The sequence below is a fragment of the Callithrix jacchus genome, chromosome 8 (genome assembly GCF_049354715.1).
Source record: "Callithrix jacchus isolate 240 chromosome 8, calJac240_pri, whole genome shotgun sequence".
NCBI classification, from domain to species: Eukaryota; Metazoa; Chordata; class Mammalia; order Primates; family Cebidae; genus Callithrix; species Callithrix jacchus.
The window spans coordinates 65,661,318-65,686,845 of record NC_133509.1 but is presented as its reverse complement, the minus strand read 5'-3'; the positions used below and the strand labels follow the sequence as shown (position 1 = coordinate 65,686,845).

Below are 25,528 nucleotides of genomic sequence, written 5' to 3'. Positions count from 1 at the left end.
TGCATTTCAGCATGGGTGACGAATGAAATTATGTCTTAAAAAAAAAAAAAGAGTGAAAAGATAGAGACAACAAATATTATAAATAGATACGCTCTTCTATGATTGACAGAACTTCTGACTAGTCAGTGGCCGTTATTAATGCTTGGGCATGTTTTGGCATATAATTTCTGACAGACTTTTCCAGCCTCAGTGATGGCAGAAGTTTGTCATTATATCTAGTTCTGTTTAGGATTGACTCATACTCTTTTTTTCTTGTTGTTTGACACAAGTACTTTCTCTTGTCAGCTAGGCTGTAATGCAGTAGGACAATCATAGTTCACTGTAACCTCAAACTCCAGGGCTCAAACAATCCTCCTGCCTTAGCTTCCTGAGTAGTTAGGACTCAGGCCTGTGCCATCATACCTGGCTTTTAAAAAAAATTTTTTGTAGAGTTGGGATCTTGCTGTGTTGTCCAGGCTGGTCTTGAACTCCTGGCCTCAAGTGATCCTCCCTCATTGGCATCTCAAAGTGCTGGAACTACAGTTGTGAGCCACCATGCCCAGCAAGTCCATACTCTTTAACATAGCATTTAAGGTTCTGTGTGACTTTGCTAAATTGTTACCTTTTCTCGATTCCTTCTTTGTAAATCCTAAACCCAGGAGGCTTCATTGTTCATCCTTGTTCTCTGCTACCAGGTTATTTGATCTGGAATGACCCTTTTTAAAGGGTAGAGATGAAGTCTCACTGTGTTGCCCAGGCAACATTGTGAATGTTCTTAATGCCACTGGATTGTACACTAAAAGTGGTTAAAATGATAAGCTTTATGTTATATGTATTTTACCATGGTAAACAATAAATGAAAATAAATTTATCAACTGCCAAATAAAACAAAAACAGCAAAAGCGTAGTGATACTCATACAATTTAAACATCATCTCCATTTATAACCATCAATCCTTAATCCATCCTTAAAAATTTTAATAAAGCTACTTACATTATTTTAACAATTATAATTCTTTATTAGAAATCATCTTTTAAAAGCTCAAAATATAACGTCTTACTCCGGGATGATTTCTTTTTAGGAACTATATATATATTATATAATATATATATATGTATCTTAAAATCCAGTGTGTTTTTAAAAGTTTTGTATCTTACAGGAAGCATCTCAGTTCTCCCTACTATATTGTACCTCACAATTGGGGTCCTCAGAGAGACTGCTGTGAAGTTACCTGGGGGCCAGTTATCTTCAACAGTTGCAGCTTCCCTACAGGCTCTAAAAGGAATACTATCTTCTCCAATGGCCCAGGCAGAAAAGAGCTATACTGCTTGGACTGACCTTCTTCGAAGTGCTTTAACAACAATTCTTGACTGTTGGGACCCAGGTAATTAAGGCTGTGTGGAAGCAGTTCCGTTTGTTTTAAAAAGTGAGAAGAGTTTTTTGAGGATAAGATAGTTGACTTGATCATATTTGGCCATATCACCTAGAGGAAACCATATTCAATACTAGTGTTTAGAGGATATGTACAAGTAGATAGAAAGTTGGCTGGGCACGGTGGCTAACACCTGTACTCCCAGCACTTTGGGAGCCAAGGCAGGTGGATCACCTGAAGTCAGGAGGTCGGGACCAACTGGCCAACATGGTGAAACCCTGTCTCTACTAAAAAATACAAAACTCAGCCAGGTGTGGTGCCACATGCCTGTAATCCCAGCTACTCAGGAGCTGAGATAGGAGAATTGCTTGAACTCAGGTGGCAGAGGTTGCAGGGAGCCAAGATCATGCCACTGTACTCCAGACTGGATAAAAAAGCGAGACTCGATCTCAAAAAACAAAAAGAAAGCTGTGTTCTGGGGCCAGGCGCGGTGGCTCACCTCTAATCCCAGCACTTGGGGAGGACGAGGCTGGCAGATCACTTGAGGTCAGGAGTTCAAGGCCTCCCTGGCCAACATGGTAAAACCTCATCTCTATTAAAAATACAAAAATCAGCCAGTTGTGGTAATGCATGCCTGTGGTCCCAGCTCATGGAAGGCTGAGGCAGGAGAATTGCTTCAACCCAGGAGGCAGAGCTTATAGTGAGTTGAGATCATGCCACTGCACCCCAGCCTAGGTGACAGAACAAGACTCTTGTCTCAAAAAAATAAAATAGAAAAGTTGTGTTCTGATTTTAGCCCTTAATGCAGTTAAATGTCAGGCAACTGATATGCTGACAGTGAAAGACCTTCAGATGTAATAGTATGTTTAGTAAAAAAATGTAGTATGATCCATTCTGGCCAACAGAAGTGTTTAATACAGTATACTGAAAAGTATGTAAGCCATACAAAAAGACCAATCTGGTTCATTATGCCTGGTGACTCACCAACTTACCCAGTTTTTCTGCACCTTAGTTTTCTTATTAATAAATGGGGATATTATGTGGCAAGAAATTGTAAGAGCAGTAACTTAATATGTGAAAACATCTCACTTATTACCTGGCATATATCAATAAATAATAGCCAGTATTATTTTCAACATCCATTAAAATTTCTCTTATTTTGTGAGGTTTTTATTTTCATTCGTATATTGTAGTGATTATAAAAAGTCTTTAGACATATTATACATTTTCCCTGCCTTCCCAGTTTTGTTTATAAATGTTACAATTAGCCATATTTGGTTTTACACACAAAATGTTTTCAACTGAAATCGGCATTTATTGACCACCCCCTTTGCGCAAAGTTGGAAATCTAGAGGAGTTTGGCTCCTATAAATTTCTATAGAGTGTGATTAATACCTTAAGAATCTCCCAAAGACAATAGTAATGTCTTAATTATCACTGCATTTCTGGTACAATAAAGAAAACTTCTAATTGGTTTACAGAAAATGGGAGTAATTAGTACTATTTGAGTGAAATCAGGTAGAGTGTCACAAATAGGATTCTCTAAAAGTACTCACTGTCAGGGAGTTAGGGGAGTGAGAAGTTTATTAAGAAACAACATCTGTGAAGGGAAGAGGGAGGGGAAGGCAATATTGGGCAAAAGAAGTCAAACTGTGACAGTTTCCCAACAAATCTCAGTAAACCAGTCTGGGGCGCTCTGGAGCCATATTGTCCATCAGAGTGTCTTAACATATGACAGAAATGGCCTGGACTTCTAATATGGGCTGCTCCAGGAAGGATTTGATCTCAGGTAGGACAGCTATCTCTAGCTGAAGCTGACCCAAAAGGAGCTTAACCCTTGTTCACACTTCCCACAGCTGGGCAGCACGTTCTCCCTTATAGGGAATCTCAGTGGCATCTCTGTATCCACCGCTAGATTCTCTGAGAAGAATCAGTCTTAAAGGATTACAAAGTTTTCTCCACATGGACATTGTAGAAATGGATTCTAGGAATCGCTTGAAACTGGGAGGCGGAGATTGCAGTAAGCCAAGATCGCACCTCTGCACTGCAGCCTGGGCAACAGAACAAGACTCTGTCTCAAAAAAAAAAGAAAAGAAATGGATTCTAGGTACAACAGTTTGTCCAAAAACTTGGAAAACTATAGCTAGGGAAGCAAGTAGAACAATGAGGGAGTGTGGATTTGGATAGAAGAGTATAAGAATGGTGAATGGCGATTAGTAGAGAAATGAAGTTGGATGGTAGATGGGGTCATATTATGGAGGGTTTGGGATGATTTGGACTGCCTTTATTAGGCATGTGGAATCATGAAAGGGTTTTAAGAAGGGAAGTAATACGCTCAGATTTGGTTTTTTTGTTTGTTTTTTTTTTTAAGATGGAGTCTGTCTCTGTTACCAGACTGGAGTGCAGTGGTACAATCTCAGCTCACTGCAACCTCCACGTTCAAGCAATTCTTCTGCTTCAGCCTCCCAAGCAGCTGGGACTGAAGAGGAGTAAATAGATAAAGTGGTATGGATAGCCTGGTGCAGTGGCACATGCCTGTAGTCCCCGCTACTCAGGAGGCTGAGGTGGGAGGATTGCTTGAGCCCTGGAGTTCTGGACTGTAGTGCACTAAGCTGTTCGGGTGTCTGCACTAAGTTCAGCATCAATACGGTGACCTCCCAGGAGTGGGGGACCACCAGGTTGCCTAAGGAGGGGTGAACCAGCCCAGGTCGGAAACAGAGCAAGTCACAATTCTTGTGCTGATCAGTAGTAGGATCGTGCCTGTGAATAGCCACTACACTCCAGCCTGGGCAACATAGCAAGACCCAGTCTCTAAAATTTAAAAAAATGGTATAAAAAAATTTTTAAGTGGTATAGATAAAGAGGAGTAAAATTATGAAAAGTAAAATGTTAAGCATTTTTCAACAGAACTTACTGATAGTTTGATTTAGGAGTTGAAAGGGTAGGATGACTTGAGCATTCAAATACGATTAATAGAAATAACCAGTGAGGGTTTTTAGGAGAAGATAGTGAGTTGATTTGAAATGCCTAGAGGATCATCAAATGCCCTGGAGCAGATGGGTAGAGGTGCAGAATTCAAGAAAGTAGTCAGGGCTAGAGATACTTTTTGGACTATATATATATTTGGGAGCTGTCAGCGTAACCTGTGGGACAGTTGAAATCACCCAACTTGAGTTTATGGAGCAACAAGAGGACCAAAATCAAGATGAGAAATTCAGAAGATAATGTGTAGTTACAGAAACCAAAGAAAAGAGAGTTTTTAATAGAGAAGGAGTGGTCAACAGTATAAAATATTGTAGAGCGGCCAAACAGCATAGGGGACAGAGCTCAAGTGTTGAGGCACAAATGAGGTGTAAGGAATGGGAAAGATCAAGTACAGGCTTCTCTTGACAGGAAGAAGAGAAATAGCTAAACAGAAAGTGTAAGGTCAAGGAATAACTTTTTTAAAGATGACACTCAAGCATGAGTTCCTATTTACAGGGGGTAAAAAGGAGGTGGACATGGGTTGGAGTTAGAAGTATTACAAAGGAAAGCAGCATCCCTGTCCAGGCAGAAGGAATAAAATTTACAGACATTTAAAAGGATTGACCTCTGCCAATATGAGGAAAGAACAGGAAATAATGATGGAAAATAATATAACTACAGGTTTTTATGTTGAGAGTTGGCCAATCAATATGTCTCGAGCCTATAATCTCAGCACTTTGGGAGGCTATGGCAAGAGGACCACTCGAGGCCAGGAGTTCAAGACCAACGTGGGCAACACAGCAAGATACTATCTCTACAAATAAAAATAATTCATGTTGAGGGTTATGATGAGTTTGCCTCTTTCATCTCTCTCTCTCTCACACACACACACACACACACACACACACACAAAAGGGTGGGTGTTTTTTATTTGGATGTGTATCAGGGAATTGAACTACAACAGGATTTAGGATTTAGACTAGCTACTGAGAGAAATTAAGGAGTTGATCATGACAGATTAAATGTTAAATGTTTGCTACCCAACAGATTGCCCCAAAACTTAGTGGCTTAAAAGAGCAAACACTTATTATCTGACAGTTTCTATGGGCCCAGGATTAGGAGCAGTTTAGCTAGGTGGAGATGACTCATTCATATGGCTATTGGCAAGAGGCCTCAGTTTCTGCCACATAGGCTTTTCGTGGGGCTAATGCTAAGTGAATCTTGCATCTATCCTAGGTAAAAGAGATAAAAACTAAAGGGATTTTAGAAGAAATGGTAAGAGGAACCCAGGAGAACTTTATCTTCCTGAGAATAAAAAGACATTTTTACCAAACAGATTAGCTGACTCTGTTGCAGTTTCAAGTTGCTGTAAGTGGTTAAAAATAACTTTTCTGTAAGGGAAGCAGTATAGCATTGTAGTTAACAGTACACTCTATAATCAAAATTTCTGCCTTACTAATTGTGTGACTTGGACAAATGACTGAATATCTGTTTCTCGTCCATAAAATGGGGGATGTAAGACTACCTACCTCATGGTGCTGTTAACCCATGTTGATTAATTATTTAATGTATATAAGGTGCTTGTAACACTGCTACATGTTAATTTTAAATATTAACTGTGTACTTATTTTACCTTAAAATCATTCATGTCTTGGCCAGGCGCAGTGGCTCACGCCTGTAATCCCAACACTTTGGGAGGCCGAGACAGGTGGATCACGAGGTCAAGAGATCGAGACCATCCTGGTCAACATGGTGAAACCCCGTCTCTACTAAAAATACAAAAAATTAGCTGGGCATGGTGGCGCGCGCCTGTAATCCCAGCTACTCAGGAGGCTAAAGCAGGAGAATTGCTTGAACCCAGGAGGCGGAGGTTGCGGTGAGCCGAGATCACGCCATTGCACTCCAGCCTGAGTAACAAGAGCAAAACTCTGTTTCAAAAAAAAAAAAAAAATCATTCCCATCTTGTATTAAATAAATCTTATTCATCCATAAAAGTTTGCTTTCATTGCTACTGTGCCTCTGGAGTGTAGTCAGCTCAGATATTATCTCCTCAAGGCTTTCTCTGACCACCCAGTATAGACTGTCCTGGGTTACTTTCTATGTTGTTTGTTTGTTTGTTTTAAAGAGACGGGACCTGCTATGTTGCCTAGTCTGGAGGGCAGTGTCTATTCATAGGCACGGTCATTGTGCACTGTAGCCTCAATCTCCTGTGCTCAACCAGTCCTTTCACCTCAGTGTTTCAAGTAGCTGGGACTACAGACATGCACCACTGTTCCTGATGTGGTGGGGTGTTTTGTTTTGTTTTGTTTTTGAGACAGTCTTCCTTTTCCACTCAGGCTGGAATGCAGTGGTGCAATCTCAGATCATTGCAACCTCTACCTCCCCGGTGTCAAGTGATTCTCCTGCCTTAGCCACCCGAGAAACTGGGATGACAGGGGCCCGCCACCACTCCCAGCCCATTTTTGTATTTTTAGTAGAGACGGGGTTTTACCATGTTGGCCAGGTTGATCTCAAACTCCTGACTTCAAGTGATCTGCCCTCCTCGGCCTCCCAAACCGCTGGGATTATAAGCGTGAACCACCATGCCCGGCCAGTTTTGTAATATATTTTTATATGCTTAGACTTTAACACTAGCTGAAAGTCTTTATTTGCTTCTCAGTTTATAATGTATCTTCTCTATAAGATGTGCCTAAAAGAGGGCTGGCACACTTAGGTACTTGTTGAATGAATGTGACCAAAGCTACAATGTATGTCATTTCTTCATAAGTAACAAGCTATCCTTAAACAATTCAAGTAGTTGGCCGGGCGCGGTGGTTCAAGCCTGTATTCCCAGTACTTTGGGAGGCCGAGGCTGGTGGATCACGAGGTCAAGAGATGGAGACCATCCTGGTCAACATGATGAAACCCCGTCTTTACTAAAAATACAAAAAGTTAGCTGGGCATGGTGGCCCGTGCCTGTAATCCCAGCTACTTAGGAGGCTGAGGCAGGAGAATTGCCTGAACCCAGGAGGCGGAGGTTGCGGTGAGCCGAGATCGCGCCATTGCATTCCAGCCTGGGTAACGAGTGAAACTCCATCTAAAAAAAAAAAAAAATTCAAGTAGTTGAATTTGCCACACCTTTCCTTTTTGAAATGCAGTGATTTTTTTTCCACAGCAGCTTCATTAAAATTATTTAATGAGAATATGACTGGAAAATAAAGGTAGATTACTTCTAATAAAAAATTTCTTCAAATGATTGTGGCCTACACAGCTGTTTTCAGGTTTTTCTCTACTTTTGAGAAATCATATGTGTAAAGTGCTAAGGTATTTTCACTTGATACATGTATTATCAAAATACTTTAACAAAGAAAATATAATTATCCAAGCATTTCTGTGTTGCTTCACAGCAAAAATAATTAACATGATAGGTAACATATAGTGATCATCAAGTGTAGCATACTATTCTAAATGCTTCACATAGATTAACTTATTTAATCTTCATAACCCTATCAGTGTGAGTGCTGCTATTATTCCCATTTTACAGATGAGAAAACTGAAGATGGATTTAGGTGTCCAAAGTCACACAACTAATAAGTATGTATTCCTAGTAAATGTATATATTTACTGATGTCTTTTCCTTTAAAGATTATCATTACTTTAGTAGTTCTTAGCTCTAGAATTATTTATAATGCACATCTTAAAATGTACATTTGCCAGAGTTCTTAATCAGCATTCATTGTGTCTATTGTGTATACAAAACTGTTACTACCAAACTGAAGACAACTTGATGCAGGTGTATAAAGCAGTCTATATGATCTGTTTCTAATAGAACTTTTCTTTTTAGTTGATGAAACACACCAAGAACTTGATGAAGTCAGTCTACTTACTGCTATCACAGTGTTTGTTTTGTCTACCAGTCCAGAAGTAACTACCATCCCATGCCTTCAGAAGCGCTGTATTGATAAATTTAAAGCTACTCTTGAGATAAAAGATCCTATGGTAAGTGTCTTTTAACAGAAAGATGTTTGTGATAGGACTATGGCTAGGCTTTTGCAAAATTTTATTTGTGATTTGTTGACTCCAATAGGAAGTATTAGACTGTAAATTTTTGTTTTTAGATTTGGATTAATTTCTGTTCCTAGAGTGACAGAGCCCAATAACAGTAGTCTTGTTCTTCAGCCCTAAGGGTAGAGGATAGTGGCAGAAGAGGAAATGTTAAAAAACTAAATTTGAAATGGAGGAGTCTTAAGATTGATGTAGCACTAGAACTTTATAAGGGACTTGCAAGATATTTGGTAGTGTATTATAGTGGATTTTCTTTAAAACAAAAAAACGAGAGAGAGAAAGGGAGGCCGAGCACTGTGGTGGCTCATGCCTGTAATTCCATCCAGCACTTGGTAGGAAATGGTGGGTGGATTGCTTGAGACCAGAAGTCCAAGAGCAGCCTGGGCAGTATGGTGAGAACCCATCTCTACAAAAAACAAAAAAATTAGCAAGGCATGGTGGCACAGGCCTGTCGTCCCAGCTGCTCAGGGGCACTGAGGCAGTAGGATCACTTGAGCCCGGGACCTTGAGGTGCAGTGAGCTGTGATCATGCCACTGCACTCCAGCCTGGGCAACAGAGCCAGACTATGTCTCAAAAGAAAAAAAGACTCCAGAACATACCTTCAGTAATATGATTATGAAATAACAGGACCCATTCCAAAAGCAATACATGCAAATTGATTCCATTCCTTTATGGCCCATTCATTTGCTTGAGTAATGTCCTATTTTTTATGTGCCACTAGTTGAGTTCATAACAAATGATCACACATATATCTACTCCCGAAGATACAGGAACCAGGTTTTCTCTCAGAAAAAATAATTATTAAAATACCATTACAGTTAATAAAAGTTGACTTATATATTTGATGTATAGTCATTTCCTTTTATCCTCTGTCTTTTTTGCCTGTTGACTGCAGCTTTGTATATCAGTCTCCAAGTGGGGGCTCTGATGCATGGTGATTATTAGTATGGTCCAGACATGGTTCCTTGAAACACTTAGACCATGACATTTGAACATCAGATATGTCACTTTTGTCTAAAACATTTCTGAAATCAACAATATCTTTCAGGATTGTATGTGTTTTGTTGTTTTGGGTGTTTTTTTTTTGTTTTGTTTTGCTTTCTACGCATAAAAATGTTAAAGGAGGGTGTGTTTTTGTTTTTGCTTCACATTATGGAGAAAGACATGAGGGGAGAAACAGGAATTAGAGAAAAGAAGAAAAAGTAACCACTCAGTTTGTTTCCCTGTTGTACTTATACACCTTTTTGCCATTCCAAACTGTCACAACCACTGTTAGCACAGAAGTTTGATTGCCTGTTGGCCCTTGGACTTTCAAAATTAAAGATAAATTAGAAATAAATTTAAATGCCTTTGCTACTTTAAAGAGCAAAGAGTCCTCAGGTACTTTTTAAAAAATATATTTATAGTATTTGCTATTCTTTTCTCTTACCTGATTAGGTACAAATCAAGACCTACCAGCTCCTACATTCCATCTTTCAGTATCCAAATCCAGCTGTTTCCTACCCTTATATTTACTCTTTAGCATCCTGTATCATGGAAAAACTACAGGAAATAGACAAGAGAAAACCTGAAAACACTGCTGAGCTTCAGATCTTCCAAGAAGGCATAAAGGTCTTAGAAACACTGGTTACTGTTGCTGAAGAACACCATCGTAAGTGTCAGCACTAAATTGATACTAACTCAGAATCTCTACAAAAATCAGGATTTCACTGTTACTTAAATTACAAAATGCTTAATCACATTATATCTGTATTTCACATTCATTGAAAGGTGTTATGTTAATCCCAAGTATTGATATTATTTAGTATTAATTTAGAAGAGATTGGACGAATTGTTTTCTTCAGTGGGGAAAAATGTATACAGATCAAGTGCATTTGCAGCCTTAATATTATAAATATTTATGTCCCTGAACTTCTATCATTTGTTTACTTTCTAGGTTCTCAGCTGGTGGCTTGTCTTTTGCCCATCCTCATTTCTTTCCTTTTGGATGAAAATGCTCTGGGATCAGCAACTTCCATAATGAGAAGTTTACATGACTTTGCTCTGCAAAATCTCATGCAGATTGGACCTCAGTATTCATCTGTTTTTAAAAGTTTAGTGGCTTCTTCTCCAGCCCTAAAAGCCCGCCTTGAGGCTGCTATAAAGGGCAATCAGGAAAGTGTCAAAGTCAAGATACCAACATCTAAATATACTAAGAGTCCTGGAAAAAATTCGAGCATCCAATTAAAGACCAGTTTCATCTGATGTTGTTTTTTTGGAATAGTAAGCACCTTAATATTAATACTTGATTATTTCCTTCTCTTTGGGGACAAAAGTGACATGTTAGACACAAGTGCTCTTGGAGGTCTAGTTGATTGTTTTACCTTAAATAGCTGTGACTTTTCAACAGCATACTTAACATTTTTTTGTGTTGGTGGGGGGGCTGGTTTTTTTTTTTTACATTTAAAAAGACAATGGAGCTTTCTTACCAGGAATTTTAAGCAAGTGCTAAAGAACTAAACTTACTAACCAATTCACTGCTGTAAAAATGAAATGGATTCCTTCTAACAGTTCATACACATGTGGCCTACTTAATACTGTGACAGATAAAAATATGGCTCTAGCATAAATGATCTGCACTAATATTGTATCCCAATTGCTGATTTAAAATTCTGCCTTGGCCGGGTGCCATGGCTCACACCTATAACCCTAGCACTTTGGGAGGCTGAGGTGGGTGGATCATGAGGTCAGGAGTTCAAGACCAGCTTGGCCAAGATACTGAAACCCCATCTCTACTAAAAATATAAAAATTAGCTGGGCACAGTAGCAGGTGCCTGTAATCCCCAGATACACAGGAGTCAGGCAGGAGAATCACTTGAACATGAGAGGCGAAGGTTGCAGTGAGCTGAGATCTTGCCACTGCACTCCAGCCTGGGTGACAATAATACAAATTATAGCTTTACAGTGTAGCATAAAATTTGGTATCGATATCACAGTTTTTCACCATCCTTTGGTTTAGTTTTTATTGGCTTCAGAAAATGGAAGTTTGACTCATCTTAAATAGAATAAGGCATCTCCACTATTTTTTAAATGGATTTTTATGTTACCTCTGTTTAACCAATTTTGTTCATTTTCATTTGTGGCAAACATTTAATCAGTGAGTTTTAATATAAGTTCATATCTATATTGTATTTAAATCAACTATGGGTTTATATAAATACCAAGCTTATTACAACAAATTTAGGTTATCAGTGAATACAAGAATTTTTTTTTAACATGAAACATATTTTATTATAGAGAAAAGATTAATGAGGCGAGGCATGGTGGTTCATGCCTGTAATCCCAGGACTTTGAGAGGCGAGGTGGGCAAATCACGAGCAGCCTGGCCAATATTGTGAAAACCCATCTCTACTAAAAATACAAAAAAATTAGCTGGGTGTGTTGGTGGGCACCGGTAGTCCTAGCCACTTGGGAGGCTGAGGCAGGAGAATCGCTTGAATGCAGGAGGCAGAAGTTGCAGTGAGCCAAGATCGCACCATTGCTGCACTCCAGCCTGGGCGACAGAGCAAGATTCTGTCTCAAAAGAAAAAAGATTAATGATAAAATCATATTGGTTAAAAATATTTTTAACCCTGCTCATGATCATTGATTCTTCTATTCAGTATTACACTGTGTGAATCAAGCACTATGTCAAAACAGAGTATTTCCCTGTTAAAAACTACAAACCGAAGTGATAGGGGCATGTCAGAATTGAGAAAACACTTTGAAGCAAAAGCAATGTGATATACTCTATTTTATTATGTTTGTATATAAATACTATTGTAAATTGTTCAGAGTGACAACATTTGACAAACTCTTAACACTACAGTCAGTTTTTCTAAATTACATAAATAAAGCTAATTTTCTTTATCACTCTTGAATTTTTTAATTATTTTACCAACAAAAGATTGCAGGTTGGTTTCTCTTACATGGATTCCAGAAAATCAGCCTTTTTTCTCAGACGGGCCCTTTCTTTGGAGCATACTTTGTGTAGTTTAGATTCTCTGTCTCTTCCTAAGTGTTCCATTGAGTGTATATTTCTTATTGTTCCCTTTACCTAAAATGTCGTTTTCTCTCCCCTCTTCTGTCTGGTGATTGCCCACTCCTTTTCGGCCTGGCTTAAATATAACCTTTCCTTGGTAACTCTCCTTAACTTCCTCTTCTACCAAACAAATTTAACTGCTTCTTCATCTGTGTTTCTGTAGTGCTTAATATATTCTATGCATAAAAATCACATTGCAATTTGATTTTGTTTTGTTTTCTTTTTTGAGCCAAGATCTTGTTCTGTTGCCCAGGCTGGAATGCAATGGTGTGAACACAGCTCAGTGTAGTGTTGACCTACTAGGCTCAAATGATCCTCCTGCCTCAGCCCCTGAAGTAGCAGGGACTATAGATGTGTGCCTCCAAGCCTAATATAAAAAACTTTGTAGATAAGAGGTCTCACTACATTGCCCAGTCTGGTCTCAAACTCCCAAGCTCAAGCCATTCTCCTGCCTTAGCCTCCCAAAGTGCTAGGATTACAGGTGTGAGCCACCACGCCCGGCCCACATTGCATTTTAATTTTATCTTGTCTCAGACTGTGCCTCTTCAAAGGGAGAAATAATGTCTTCTATAACTGGCTCACTTAATAGCTATTGAATTGCACTGGTACAGGATGGATCGGGACTCAACTTCTTTGCCAAGCCAAATGCTGAACTAGGTTATTCTCAGGATGTAACTAATTAATTTGACTTAGGGATTTTTAAAAATTGTCTGTTTTAGCTGTTTCATTTACTTTGCTCTTAAACATTAAGAATTCTACTCATTTGGTAGCGTAATGTCCTGAATATTTTGGATTAAAGGTGCTTATATGAATGTCAATAATTAGGAAAAAAAATTTATGTCCAGTGTCATGGAATTAGGAAATCTGAGCTATTATTAAATATATTGCCTTATTTAATACAACATTGAATTATTAAATATATCCTCCCAGCCAGGCGCTGTGGCTCACACCTATAATCCCAGGACTTTTGCAAGGCAGGCAGATCACCTGAGGTCAGGAGTTTGAGACCAGCCTGACCTAAACCCCATCTCTACTGAAAATAGAAAATTAGCTAGGCATGGTGGTGCGCACCTGTAATCCCAGCTACTCAGGAAGCTGAGTCTGGAGAATCACTTGAACCCAGGAGGCAGAGGAAGCAGTGAGCCAACATGGTGCCATTGCACTCCAGCCTGGGCAACAAGAGTGAAACTCTGTTTCCAGATAGATAGATAGATAGATAGATAGATGGGCAACAAGAGTGAAACTCTGTTTCCAGATAGATAGATAGATAGATAGTGTGTGTGTGTGTGTGTGTGTGTGTGTGTCCTTACCGATAAGGAAATTAAGGCTTAACAGCTAGAATATGAACCCATCTTTCTGATCCAAGCATCCATGCTGGAGACAAAAAAACTGCTCTGGCAGTCCCAATTCCATCAAGGTATAGCTTTTCTCCTCTTTGAACACTCTGGGCTCCCTCAGGAGCCTTCCTCATTCTTTGTTGAAGATACTTTCAATTACATTTCTCCAAATTACAACTAAAAAGTCTCTGGCTAATACATTAGGAAAAAGTTTTTTAAAGTATCCTCTACAGTTTCTATGGGAATAGATTATATGCTTAGATATTGACTAATCTAATTGTAATAAAGCACTTGCCTGTAAATTAGCTTGGTAACGCTTTACAAATTAAAAATGTTGATTAGCAACTTGGATGAAACCATCAAAATGGTATAATACTTGTCTTGAGCTTAATTTTTCCTAAGATAAGAAATAGAGGCAAAGCTACTAGTTAAGTCATTCTATTTAGCCCATTGCTTAAAAGCTTTTACTTATATAAAACAAATTTCAATATCAACTTAAGGAACATTAAGGCCTTTGAAAAAATACAAGTAACTACTATAAAAGAGGTATGATTGTGAGGTTTCGGCTTAAAATTTATTTATTTTTAAAAAAAGGAAGTATGAGTATAGTGCTATGGGAGGCCAGAGAAGAAAACTGGAGCTTCCAAGATCAATTTTATGGAAAGTAACATATGATACAGGCCTAAAGAATAGCACTTGATGGAATAGATACATAACCCAAGAGTCCGTTTATTAAACCAATATTTAAAACTGTTTAATTACATATGATATGTAACCCCAAAATTATGACCTATTATTAGATAAAATGCTGAAATGTATTCACAACTACAGAGTTATGTACCACCTCTTTACCTAAAACTTTGTTTTTTGTAACATGGAGTCTCGCTCTGTCACCTAGGCTGGAGTGCAGTGACACAATCTCAGCTCACTGCAACCTCTGCCTCCCAGGTGCAAGCAGTTTCTCCCTCAGCCTCCCAAGTGGCTAGGATTACAGGCATGCCCCATCACGCCTGGCTAATTTTTGTAATTTTTTCTTTAATAGAGATGGGGTTTCACCATGTTGGTCAGGCTGTTCTCGAACTCCTGACCTCAAGTGATCTGCTGGCCTCGGCTTCCCAAAATGCTAAGATTACAGGCTTGAGCCACCTCACCTGGCCTGGTCTACTTTTTGTGGTATTAGTAAAAAAGAAGGTTAAGCTCAGTGACTCACGCCTGTAATCCCAGCACTTTGGGAGGCGGGTTCGAGACCAGCCTGGCCAATATGGTGAAACCCCAATCTCTACTAAAAGTATAAAAATTAGCCGGGCATAGTGGCATGCGCCTGTAGTCCCAGCTACTCAGGAGGCTGAGGCAGAAGAATTGCTTGAACCCGGGAGGCAGAGGTTGCAGTGAGCCAAGATCATGCCTGTGCACTCCAGCCTGGGTGACAGAGGGAGACTCCATCTCAAACAAAACAAAAAGAATAAAAAAGAGAAAATGGAGGCTGGGCATGATGGCTAACGCCTGTAATCCCAGCACTTTGGGAGGCCAAGGTGGGCAGATCACGAGGTCAGGAGTTCAAGACCAGCCTGGCCAACATGGTGAAACATCATCTCTTTAAAAAAAAAAAAAAAAAAAAGGTAAACAGTAATGCTCAGTGGGACAAGAAAGGGAAAATTTTGGCTATTTTTTTGAGATGGAGTTTTGCTCTTGTCCAGGCTGGGGTGTAGTGACACAATTTCCAGCTCACTGCAACGTCTGCCTCCTGGGTTCAAGTGATTCTTCTGCCTCAGCCTCCCAAGTAGCCAGGATCACAGGCACCTGCCACCATGCTTGGCTAATTTTTTGTATTTTTAGTAGAGACAGAGTTTCGCCATGTTGGGTAGGCTGGTCTCGAACTCCTGACCTCAGGTGATCTCCCCCACCTCGGCCTCCCAAAGTGCTAGGATTACAGGCTTGAGCCACTGCACCCAGCCATTTTTGTTTATTTTTAAAGAGGCAGCCTGTTTCTTTCATGAACCATATTCTGTTTTTTTCATGCTTCAAGAGTGATCAGTTATGGCTTGCAGCACTGCACAGATCAGTGGTATAAGCATACATCTCAAATGTGATAACTTCAGAATCCAAGAGAATTGTCCCAAGGGCTGGACACAGTTGTTCACACTTGTAATCCCAGCAATTTGGGAGGCTGAAGCAAGAGGATCTCAAGCAGAGGAGTTCGAAGTTACAGTAAGCTATAATTGTGCCACTGCACTGCAGCCTGAGCTATCAAGTGAGACCCTATTTTAAATACATACATAATTTTTAAAAAAGAATGATTCTAGAGCAGCACTAGCACCTCCTCCAGGAGACTTGCTGTCAGCCAGCCCCCTTCTCCACAGTAACCATGTGCAACCGAAAGGCCATGATCACAAATGGGGATATGTCAGAAGAAATGCAACAGGACTCAGTGGAGTGTGCTACTCAGGCGCTGGAGAAATACAACATTGAGAAAGATATTACAGCTTATATCAAGAAGGAATTTGACAAGAAGTACAATCCTACCTGGCATTGTGTCGTGGGGAGGAACTTCGGTAGCTACGTGACACATGAAACCAAACACTTCATCTACTTCTACCTGAGCCAAGTGGCCATTCTTCTGTTCAAATGGTTAAAAGCATGGACTGAAAAGGCCGGGTGCAGTGGCTCACACCTGTAATCCCAGCACTTCGGGAGGCCGAGGCAGGCAGATCACCTGAGGTCAGGAGTTCAAGACCAGCCTGGCCAACATGGTGAAACCCCATCTCTACTAAAAATACAAAAATTAGCGGGGCATGGTGGTGCACACCTGTAATCCCAGCTGCTCGGGAGACTGAGGCAGGAGAATTACTTTAACCTGGGAGTTGGAGGTTGCATTGAGCTGAGATCAGGCCATTGCACTTCAACCTAGGCAATAGAGTGAGACTGTCTCATTAAAAAAAAAAAAAAAGCATGGACTATTGTGCCACACACGCAGTGATCCATCCAAAAACAAGGACTGCAGCCTAAATTCCAAATACCAGAGACTGAAATTTTCAGCCTTGCTAAGGGAACACCTTGATGTTTGAACCTTTGTGTTTTGTACAGGGCATTCTCTGTACTAGTTCATTGTGGTTATAAAACAATTAGCAAAATAAAAAGAATAATTCTAGGCCCAAGTTATATCCTCCATGATGACATATACCATGTTTTCTCTGATCTGTATCCCAGTAATAAGGAGTACGGTCAATCCCTTCCTTTTTACAACCTGCAGGCATTTCTTCATTATCCCAGATACGTGTCAAGCCTCCCACAATCTCACCAACATTCAGCATTAACATGTTGACAGATTTGGTAAGACAAGAATGCTCAGGATGTCCCTGCATATAGAAGGACTTGATCACAGGAAATCAACATAGCAAGATTGGTTCATTAATGGAGTTGTCGTCAGTCTCAGGAACTTTGGGGATATTTTCTCCAAATTCCTAGGAAGTTCCATATCTTTTGTTTATATTGTGTTTTAGCCACACCATAGCATCTGTTTAAAAGGCCATTTGGTGGGCTTAAAGTATGGGTTCAGGTTATATATTCATTGCCAGTGACTTCAAGACTACCACATCACAAGCCAAGTCCTCCAGTGGGTGCAGGAGGTCCTCAAAGACCAGCTTCCACATGAGTATATTCAGCGGAGTGCCTTCAAATTCTGGATGCTCTGCCCTGTATGACTACGCAATACAAAAATCATCTGGGGCTGGAATGCATGTCTCCTTGTAGGACTAAAAAGAACTGAGTCAGAAATGCCAGGCTAGCGCAGTAGCTCACGCCTGTAATCCCAACACTTTGCGAGGCTGAGGTGGACGGATCACCTGAGGTTGGGATTTTGAGACCACCCTGACCAACATGGAGAAACCCCGTCTCTACTAAAAATACAAAAAAACTAGCCAAATGTAGTGGCGCATGCCTGTAATCCCAGCTACTCAGGACACTGAGGCAGGAGAATCACCTGAATCTGGGAGGTGGAGGTTGTGGTAAGCCAAGATTGCGCCATTGCACTCCAGCCTGGGCAACAAGAGCAAAACCCCATCTCACACAAACAAAAAAATGCCTCTCCCTTGGGCTGAGCACAGTGGCTCACTCGTGTAATCCCAGCACTTTGGAAGGCCGAGGCAGGTGAATTGCTTGAACCCAGGAGTTCGAGACTGATCATGATAGGAAGCAGAGAAACTCTAGGCAGACAGTGGCAGGTCCTTGATGAAGCTCCACCCTCAAGCCGAAAAGTCTGAGACTGAGGCCCAAAGTGAGAACTTCCATCCCTGTTTTCCCACTCAAATGTTGCCTTTTCCTAAACTACCCATGGCCCTGCCCCCTCATCCTGTGCCTATAAATACCCAGACTCATCCGGCAGAGAGGAGAAGCAGCTGGACATGGGAGGGAAGTGGCTTGACTTCAGAGGAACAGCTTGATGGTGTAATTTCAGAGAAGAATCTGGCTGAAGACGGCCGGACTTCAGGGGAAGAATACCTACCCCCTACTCCCTTTTAGCTCTCCTTTCCACTGAGAGCGATTTAGTCAGCAATAAAATCCATGCATTTACCATCTTTCAATTTGTGTGACCTCATTTTTCCTGGACGCCGGACAAGAGCTTAGAAGCCACAAGTGCGGATCCAAAAGGGCTCACTGAGCTGTTAACACTTGAGCTGTCCATGTACAGCAAAGCTAAAAGCACTGTAACATGCCCTCTGAGGCTTCAGGGGTTGTGGGCACCACCCCCCAATCCCCACAGTTGCTGCCATGGGGCCTCAAAAGCACTCACTCCAGCTTCTACACCTGCTCACCACACTCCCTCTCATGAGGGTGGAACGCAGCAGGTCCAAGTGAGTGGAGTTGGCCCCTACCAGCACCAAAGTGGACAGATAGTTCCAGCAGTCATGCACTCCAGTTCCCACCTCTTTTGCTAATATGCTCCCTCCCATGAGGAGTTGAGAGCTGCAGGCTGAGTAAATGAGGCAACCCTGTTGCAAGTCCTGCAAAGGTGTCAAGGAAATATCCTACCTACTTCAAGACCAGCCGGGAAACGTGGTGAAACCCCATCACTACTAAAAACACAAACATAGGGCCGGGCTTGGTGGCTCACGCCTGTAATCCCAGCACTTTGGGAGGCCGAGGCGGGTGGATCACGAGGTCAGGAGATCGAGACCATCCTGGTCAACATGGTGAAACCCCGTCTACTAAAAATACAAAACAATTAGCTGGACATTACAGGTGGTGCATGCCTGTAATCCCAGCTACTCAGGATGCTGAGGCAGGAGAATTGCCTGAACCCAGGAGGCGGAGGTTGCGGTGAGCTGAGATTGCGCCATTGCACTCCAGCCTGGGTAATGAGCAAAACTCCGTCTCAAAAAAAAAAAAAACACACACACACAAACATAAGCCAGGCATGGTGGCACACACCTGAAATCCCCATTACTCGGGAGGCTGAGGCTCAAGAATCACTTGAACATGGGAGGCTGAGATCACACCACTGCACTCCAGCCTGAGTGACATAGCAAGACACTGTCTCAAAAAAAAAAAAAAAGGCTCTTCCACCAAATAGTCAGGCTTGACGAGTATAACACCAATGTGGGCAGCATAGTGAGACTTGCTCTCTATTGAAAAAAGAAAATCTACCAGGGACAGTGGTGCAAACCTGTAGTCCAAGCTACTTGAAGGGAGGATGACGCAGAAGAATTGCTTAAACCCAGGAGATGGGAGACTGCAGTGAGCCACCATTGCAATAGTGCATGCTAGCCTGGGCAACGAAGTGAGACCCTGTCTCAAAACAAAGAAAAAGCGTAGCACCACCTTCTACCGGCATTTGCATATTTTTAGAGGAGTAACTTCACAGTACCCCCATCAAAGAAGTGCTCTCTAAAATGCCGGTAGCCATGGATTGTGCTTTTAGGAGTTTGAACATGTTTTATCCGAAGATAACATGTGTCTGTTGATCTGGATGTCAACAGCAACCAAGAGTCTTCCGAAACATTAATTTTAAGAGAATTGCCTTTTCTGCAGTATCCTGAAGAATTCCCTTTATCTTTATTATAATACTAGATTTTCATTATGAGGGAAGAAATTCAGCCCTCAAACTACTGAACTATTTTAAAAACCACTAAACTATGATAATGTTATTGTAAAATTGAAAATAGGTGAAATAACTGTGTATGCTTTAAAAAAAGTATAATGCTAAAATGTTGTCATTTCGGCCAAGCATGGTGGCTCACCCATGTAATCCCAGCACATTGGGAGGCTGAGGCAGGCAGATCACTTGAGACCAGGAGTTTGAGACCAGCCTGGCCAACATGGTGAAACTCTGTTTCTACTAAAAAAATTAAAATTAGCTGGATGTGGTGGTGGATGCCTGTAATCCCAGCTACTTGAGAGGCTGAGGCAGGAAAATTGCTTGAACCCAGGAGGCGGAGGTTGCAGTGAGCCGAGATTGTGCCACTGCACTCCGGCCTGGGTGATACAGTGAGACTCCATCTCCAATAAATAAATAAACAAACAAACAGTTGTCATTTCTGGTGGTTTAATGATTGCATTACCTTGCATTAGGCTGTAGTCGTAATGCTTCAATTCTGTCCCTATGTATCTTTCCAGAGCTCATTATTTATAACTATAAATTCAAGGTAATTATGTATACTGCATCTTATCCATCAATTGAATATACTTTCCTCTTTAAAAATTATTTGTTAGCTCTTTTTTCCTTTTTTTTTTTTTTTTTGAGACGGAGTCTCACTCTGTCACCCAGGCTGGAGTGCAGTGGTGCAATCTTGCCTTACTGTAGCCTCCGCCTCCTGGGTTCAAGCGATTCTCCTGCCTCAGCCTCCCAAGTAGCTGGGTTTACAGGCACCCATCACCACACCTGGCTAATTTTTGTATTTTTAGTAGAGATGGGGTTTCACCATGTTGGCCAGGCTGTTCTTGAATTGCTGATCTCATGTGATTGCCTGCCTAGGCCTCCTAAAGTGCTGGGATCACAGGCATGAGCCACCATTCCTGGTCTAATTTGTTAACTCTCGCAAGACCTCAGTTATTCAAGAGAAATTCTCTCTGTTTGCTAGAAATATAGTTATCCAGTGGCTGGCTGGCTGGTGGTGATTAATTAATGAATTATACTTTATGTTGGCCTATCTGTTTGCCAGCCTATTTAATTGATGTCTGGGCTTATTAGCTTTGAGGAAATTTTGTGTTGTGATATAGAGCTGTAATATATCTAGTATAGACCACAAATACGATCCAGGTTGCATAAATCAAAAAGTGTAGCTTCCTTTAATTGCCTTTCTATTTTGTTAGGACTCTTGTGCTATCAACTGGGGCATTATAAAATTATGATTCCACAATCTACTTGAGGAAAATTCTTATGTCCACGTATCACCCTTTAAGCAGACAGTGTAATTCAAAAATTAACATTTTTAAATGATTCTTCCTATTCCAGTATTCTGTTATTTTTGAGATAATCAGAAGTGATAAGCTGGGCATGGTGACTCATACCTTTAATCCCAGCACTTTGGGAGGCTGAGGCGGGTGGATAACTTGAGGCCAGGAGTTCAAAACCACACTGGCCAACATAGTTAAAACCTCTCTTTACAAAAAAATTTAAAAAGTAGCCAGTCGAGGTGGTGCCTGCCTGTAATCCCAGCTACTTAGGAGGCTGAAGCAGGAGAATTGCTTGGGAGGCAGAGGTTGCAGTGAGATGAGATCACACCACTGTACTCCATCCTGGGAGACAGAGCAAGACTCTGTCTCAAAAAATGAATATATAAAAATAAAAAGTACAAAAGAGGTTATTGCTGCCAATGAAAAAAGTGTCGACAATGTTTTGCTTGACTGGATCAAAATTTAATATTTTTCCTGGAAAAATATCTAGAGGCAAAAAACTTTATAAGCAGAAAAATAGATATAGACACAGAAACACACACACATCAAAAATATCACACTGCTCTGTAAAATATTCCAAGAAAGAACAAAACAAATGAGATTTTTTTTGTAACAGCAAAGTATGCCGGTGACACAGCAAAAGCAGCTTTGCTAGTGCTATTATTAGAGAAAGTACAAGTGTCCCCAGAAAGAAAACATGCATATCCAACCAAAACTGAGGGTTTCTGCTGAACAATGAAGCCTATAAAGCCCAGTATTTCTCTGTTGATTACTTCTTTCTGATCTTGTTTAGGAAAACTTTGGGACTTCTATTTTATATTTAAATGATGAAGGAGCGCTCACCACTCTCTGAATTGCCAGGGTAACTGGGCTTCCCATATCCTTTCCCTCTCTAGTCGTGTCAAGTATTAGAAACACATAATCTAGATTTTTGTTTAAACACAAAAACTCCTTAAAAATAGATTTTCTAAATTATGGAAATGCTTTTGTTTCAGTGGTCAACAGGTCAATTGTGAGTCAACATCAAATGAGAAGTGGTTCATATTCTCCACTTCATATTCCACAGTCAGCTATAGTTACTATCCTTTGCTACAGTTTTTATTGCAGATGCTTTCTCTTTTCAATAATAATGTGATCATTCTGATTCTCATTGATGTATAAAAAATTCTGAAAACTTCTACAATGAATATGTTCCTTTAGTTGATTGATCTGTATTCTAAACAGGACTGGGACTTCCACAAACTACCCTAGAGCCTGTCTCTAAGCAAGCACATGCCTAAACCATTTAGAACATTTTTTTTTTGGAGATAGGGTCTCACTCTTGCTCAGGCTGGAGTGCACTGGTGTGATCACGGCTCACTGCAGACTTGACCTCTCTGGGCTCAAGTGATACTCCCAGCTTAGCCTCCTGAGTAGCTGAGACTACAGGCATGCACCACCATGTCTAGCTAATTTTTTGTAGAGACAGGCACACATATTACCCCTTAAGCAAACAGTGTACTTCAAAAACTAACATTTTAAAAATGATTCTTACTATTTCAAGTATTCTGTACTTTTTGAGAAAGTAAGTCCTAGGCTGGGCATGTTGGCTGAATGCCTGTAATGCCAGCACTTTGGGAGGCTGAGGCAGGTGGATTGCTTGAGGCCAGGAGTTGAGACCAGCTAGGCCAACATGGTGAAACCCCATCTCTACTAAAAGTACAAAAATTAGATAAGCATGGTAGCTAATGTTCACCATGTTACCCAGGCTGGTCTCAAACTCCTGGGCTCAAGCCATCTGTAGGCCTCAGCCTCCCAAAATGTTAGGATTACAGGTGTCAGCCAACATGCCCAGCCCATTCTATTTTAAAAGATTGGAAGTTTTCATTGTTCTTCCCTGATAACCTGTCAACATATCTCAGTGTGTGAGATACAAAAGGATTCTTTTTTTTTTTTTTTTTTGAGACAGAGTCTCAGTCTGTCACCCAGGCTGGAGTGGAGTGGCAGCATGATCTCAGCTCACTGCAACCTCCACTTCCTGAGTTGTTAGAAACAAATTTCTGGTGCCACAAAAGAAATAGCACTCAAACATAAACTTTCTCAGCAAGGCAAATTTAATTCTATAGAAGAGGGTGTCTCACAGATGAAGCAATGATAAGAGCACTGTGAACAAAGAAAAGCAGAGGTTTTTATTTCTAATGCAATGGGTTTCTACTACTGTGTCCTGTCTCTGTTGGCTGGAACTGGACCACACAGTCTAAACTGGTCCCAGTTGGCTAATGTGAAGGGTGCAGGGAGGGAGTTACACTGGTGGGAAGGACAGTTTCTGCAGAAGGAACCATTGCAACAGGAGGCGTAATTTGCAGAGTGAGTGGAAGTGGGCCCTATAGATAAGGACTGGCAGGGAAGTTGCTTACTGAGACCACGGCAGGGAGACACAGAGTAAGGAAGTCTGGCCTTGAAAGGAGGAAACAAAAAACAAGGAAACTTAAGCTAAACCTTTGAAGAATAACTTCTGACTGTATTTAACAATTCCCCCTTTTTAATTTTTACAGTACTTCTTCATACCTTTTTAACATAATTTGACTCTGTTGTTCTATTTGGTCTTTTAAAAGAAAAAGCTCATTTGAATATGGAGGAGGAGGAGGATTGAGGGAGGTTTTGGTGAGAGCTGTTTCAATAAGCCTTTGTATTAATCCTCGGGAACAGGGTATAACACAGCATCCTACAAGAATAAGCAATCCTATTCCAGTGGCAAGAGAGGGGAGGATTAAGGATGTAAGTCGCTTCCATTTGCTGAACATTTTTCCCTTTAAAATGGTGAAGGGATCATTTAGTCCAGAATTTTTAGTTAATTCATTGGATAAAGCAGGTTCTTGTAAGGCCCTTGTTATGCTCCCACTGGGGCCAGTGTTGTTTGGGATGAAGGTACAACACTGAGTTTTAATCATAACAGAAACACCATCTTTTTCGGCTAATATAATATCTAGGGCCATTCTGTTTTCCCAGGCCCTCTGGCTAGTAGGCCCCAATTGTTGTGCTATTCCTTTGACAGCATCCCTGGTGTAATGAATAAACCACTACTGATTATAATAAATGTAATTTATCCAATCCACATTTTTAACAGTTACTCACCAAAATATTGATTCAAATCCTGCTGCTATTTGATCCCAGGCTTTGAATTCATCTGGTAATCCTTGTGGAACTTGAGTACTGACTGTGTAAACATAGGGGGTCAAAGAACCCATGTGGGGCACTCTTCTTTTACAATTTTCTTTCCTATTGTGTTGATGGAATGCTAGGGTGAAAGGGACAGCCAATTTGACTAGAGCACATGTGCCGCTCCAATTATTTGGCAGAGTACTCAGCAATAGTCCACTGCAGTAACACCATGCATCTGCTCGGGGATGAACAAGCAGAGTGATTGGTAAGCTCTTGAAAAGGCTTGGGTTCACTGCACCCTGTTAAGTCTCCAAAGACTAACTTTACCCCCTGCCATGAAAGGCATGAAGTGAAGTTAACATCAGGGGCTGACCCACAGGGCTCTTGATCTCAGGGAAGAGCAGTGAAAGAGCCTCCCATGACTCACTGCCCCAGATTGTGGAGTTCTGGAAGAGAGCTACCATACAGCTCATGCCCAGTCCATGAGAGGATCACCCAAATGGAAAGGGGACAATTTGAGTCTCTGGCCTGCCTATCGCACAAGCGTAACAGTCGCTTTTGTTTAGTGTGCAAACAGAATATTTAATCCATTCCAGCCAAGCATTTGTGTCCTGATACTCTGTTTTAATTGCTATAGTTTGTTTTAAATCTTTAATCTTTACAACAGCTACTTTGGTTTATCATTGGGTATATAACAAGAAAAGGTTTGGTTTGCAGAGAACGTAGGAGAGGGAGAAGGGGGTGCAGGAGGTGGGGAAGCAATTAAGCGTATTTCTTTTTTTTTGAGACAGAGTCTCACTCTGTCGCCCAGGCTGGAGTGCAGTGGTGCAATCTCTGCTCACTGCAACCTCCGCCTCTTGGGTTCAAGTAATTCTCTGTCTCAGCCTCCTGAGTAGCTGGGATTACAAGCACCCACCACCATGCCTGGCTAATTTTTGCATTATTAGTAGGGACAGGGTTTCACCATGTTGGTCAGGCTGGTCTTGAACTCCTAACCAAAGTGCTCGAATTACAGGAGTGAGCCACCAGCACCCAGCCAGTGAAGCACACTTCAAAGGATCTTATGGGGTCCTTCCCTGAGACTTCTCCTCCTTTACCACAGAAACAGCTTAATGAAGGGCAAGAACTCTGCGGAGCAGAGATGGTAATCTGTACTGGATTATATTGGTTCAATTGACAATTGGGAGGGGCAACTCCTTTAATAAAATGAATATGTGAGGTGTTTTTTTGCTTTGTTT

At 40.9% G+C, this 25,528-nt stretch overlaps 1 protein-coding gene and 2 pseudogenes across 51 annotated transcripts in view; 2 read left to right on the top strand and 1 right to left on the bottom strand.

Moving 5' to 3' along the window:
- HEATR5A (HEAT repeat containing 5A) overlaps window positions 1-12,251 on the top strand; it is a 137,026-nt gene extending 124,775 nt beyond the window's left edge. For 26 of the 50 annotated variants that reach the window (XM_078334733.1, XM_078334737.1, XM_078334732.1 and 23 more), the window contains 4 exons: window positions 1,124-1,363; window positions 8,139-8,293; window positions 9,798-10,011; window positions 10,297-12,251. In XM_078334733.1, coding sequence (XP_078190859.1) covers window positions 1,124-1,363; window positions 8,139-8,293; window positions 9,798-10,011; window positions 10,297-10,604 — 917 coding nt within the window. In that variant the 3' untranslated portion in view covers window positions 10,605-12,251. The remainder of the gene's footprint in view (window positions 1-1,123; window positions 1,364-8,138; window positions 8,294-9,797; window positions 10,012-10,296) is intronic. The other 24 variants (XM_078334736.1, XM_078334734.1, XM_078334739.1 and 21 more) reach the window with 2 other exon arrangements.
- A 3,730-nt stretch (window positions 12,252-15,981) lies between these two features.
- On the top strand, window positions 15,982-18,337 carry LOC100394050 (dynein light chain 1, cytoplasmic pseudogene; annotated as a pseudogene). The gene has a single exon (XR_013521130.1). The product of XR_013521130.1 is annotated as a dynein light chain 1, cytoplasmic pseudogene (transcript).
- Window positions 16,880-17,407, bottom strand: LOC144577380 (asparagine--tRNA ligase, cytoplasmic pseudogene; annotated as a pseudogene).
- Window positions 18,338-25,528: the final 7,191 nt, after the last annotated feature.